The sequence below is a fragment of the Papilio polytes genome, unplaced genomic scaffold, assembly GCF_000836215.1.
Source record: "Papilio polytes unplaced genomic scaffold, Ppol_1.0 DF821845.1, whole genome shotgun sequence".
NCBI lineage: Eukaryota > Metazoa > Arthropoda > Insecta > Lepidoptera > Papilionidae > Papilio > Papilio polytes.
This window is the reverse complement of record NW_013527359.1, coordinates 596,196-599,007: the sequence shown is the minus strand read 5'-3', so window position 1 is coordinate 599,007 and position 2,812 is coordinate 596,196. Positions and strand designations below refer to the sequence as shown.

Genomic DNA, 2,812 nt, shown 5'->3' with positions numbered 1-2,812 from the left:
ACTGATAGCCGACATATTCAGTTGTAGAGGCAGCGGCAGCGCGCGTGTGTTTTGTTTAATTTTTTAATTATAACAGAATTTGATAACAGTGAAACAGGTGATAATGCATGGATTAATTTAGTGCAAATACTTTCCTTTTGGAGAATTTACTGCATTGATTTCTTTTCTTGGATCTGTACTATTTCATGTGGTCTTATTAATCTGAATTCATTTTTCATGACTGAAAATATCTGTCCGACTTTATATGGTTTCCTTTTCTTTTGTGAAATATGGAGTTATGCGTTTTGGAATACTTTAGAACGATTTTTGAAATAACTGAAGTAAATCGATATATAAAAAGTTTTCGACAATGTATACTTTTAAATAATTTTTCATCATGTTTTGATAAAGAAAGTAGGTCATGTTATGGTGTTTTAGGAGTTCGTTTTTCAGATAATCGTTTATCGTGTAAATCACTAGATGGCGTTGTTTTTAAGATCTATGATAGTTTGATAAAGTATTTTATTTCTTTGTGCATTATTTATACCGTAATTCGACCCGTTCCACTGCAGTTACCTACTCAGTCATTGTTACCAGTTCGTTATATTTACATTTAATTCGTTTGTTATCTATTAAAGACATGGTCAGATGGATTCGAACTGGTTTCTAACATTTAATAGTCTTTATTCTGAACCTAGCAACTCATCTTCCTTAGTATAGATTTATTATCAAAAATCTATAGGGCCGTACTTATAGTGTAGTTAATCTATTAAATTCTTTTTCAGACACCTCCTCATACATTTCTAAACAAAAGAAAATAAAAAGCGAGGATGTTGGCGGCGACGCTCACCACGTTGACGCCGCGGATGCGGTTTAACTTCTCCAAACCAAACATAGAGAATATAGTCTTCAAGATGCACTACAAAGCGACGGTTACCCTTCTCCTGGCTTTCGTTATCCTCGTCTGCGCGAGAGAGTACTTCGGGGAGCATATCAAGTGTATCTCAGATCAGGGCGTACCTGATCATGTTATTCAGACTTACTGCTTCTTTATGGCTACGTTTACTATCGTAAGTTTTGAAACACTTCTACCAATCTCCGAATCCTTTAATGGTTTACTCACTTCTATAAAAGGAATCGGTAGATCAAATACGCTTATCTTAAAATTTCACGTCTTCAAGTATCTTGAGATTAACTTGCTGATTGTCTATCTGTAAGATTATGCGTGTGTCGTTAGGTAAGGTATCATCACTGAGCTCGACGTCGAGGGAAGTTATGGAAGAATAGACCTTAGTCATATATAACTTTAAACTGTCGTGGTTTTTAAAAATATAATGCTCGTAAGATACGGGTTTCTTACCACAATTGGGTTGTTTTAGCTCCCGATATTTCGGCACAGTTGCATGCGCCATGTTCACGGGCGGACTGAACATGTCAGTCAGCTAAAACAACCCAATCGTGGTAGGAACATTAGACCTTAGTCGACCACGCTGGCCTAATGAAGGTTGGTTACCTATCGTTGAATTTGTTACATCACAATGTTTAGATGTTGCTGAGATTATGATGTTATCAGGTTCGACATTACAACGAGAGCCTGCTGCAGCACGGCTTCTTGCCGCACCCGGGTGTAGGGCCCATGATGGAGACGGACAGGACTCTGCACCACACGTACTACCAATGGGTGCCATTCGTCCTCTTCATACAGTCTATATGCTTCTATATGCCGCATTACATATGGAAGAAAAAGGAAGGTAGAGTAGACGATTTTTATGAAAGAAATTTAGAATATAAACCAGTAATGGATGGAAAAAGTGAAAGGGAAAGTAAACGTAAAACCATAGACGTGAGAATAGTTTTTCTATTGTCTTTGAATTAAACAGGGGAAGGTTTGAATAGATAGCTAAGATTCTATAGATAAGCTATAATACAATTTGATGTTTCAAAGTTTTAAAATAGTAGCTAGAACCAGCTGAAGTAGTTTTTATGACTTTTAAATAATATTGACAATGTAAATATAATTTTATTACAATAATGACAAAAGTATTCAATAACATCGCACTTAAACAAGGCAAATAATTCGAGTGGCTGATAGCGGGTGATCTGATATGAACCAATTATCCGTTGCTACTACATACGAAGGTTTCCAGGGATGGCCCTATTATCAAAAGATGTCCCGTTCCTGTAAAAGTATTTTTATATGTAAAATTTTTGAATCGATGACCATAAAATTCTCTACGACAGGATCGAAGTTCGCAATAATTTTTTTTGACTTCCTAATAGAAGGAGGTTATTAATTCTTCTGTGTTTTTTATTTGTACAATGTATTGTAGGCGGTCGTGTAAAAGCGTTGGTGGACGGACTACAGTACGCAGGGCTGGCGCTGCATGCCGAGGACATGAAGGTCGGCGCAACCACCGTGCCTTCGCGCACCACCATTGACAACCAGATCAATCTTATCCGGAAAGATATCTTAATGAGGTAAGTTAGATCTTAAACTAGATTTTCATAAATAGACAGAAGCAGTATTTATTATTAAATTGCGACAGCACTACAGAAATTTTTATCAATATTTACAACTAGCTTTCACCCGCGATTCCATCCGCGTGGTATTGAAAAAAACAAAAGTGAATACCCTATGTGTTCTTCCAGACTATCCTCTACATCCATGACAAATTTCATCGAAATCCGTTCAGCCGTTTAGGCTACAAACTCTAACAAACATCCAGCCATCTAAACTTTCACATTTATAATACGAGTATTAGTAAGATTCATGAATTTAGGTTACGCGTGACTCGGACATGGTCGACATGGCTGGTGACTATGGAGGTTGTCA

At 36.9% G+C, this 2,812-nt stretch overlaps 1 protein-coding gene across 1 annotated transcript in view; it reads left to right on the top strand.

Moving 5' to 3' along the window:
* The first annotated feature begins 23 nt into the window (after nt 1–23).
* Nucleotides 24–2,812, top strand: part of LOC106107757 (innexin inx7-like) — a 4,904-nt gene continuing 2,115 nt past the window's right edge. The window contains exons 1-4 of the mRNA XM_013288758.1: nt 24–96; nt 765–1,049; nt 1,553–1,730; nt 2,310–2,457. Coding sequence (XP_013144212.1) covers nt 810–1,049; nt 1,553–1,730; nt 2,310–2,457 — 566 coding nt within the window. The 5' untranslated portion in view covers nt 24–96; nt 765–809. The remainder of the gene's footprint in view (nt 97–764; nt 1,050–1,552; nt 1,731–2,309; nt 2,458–2,812) is intronic.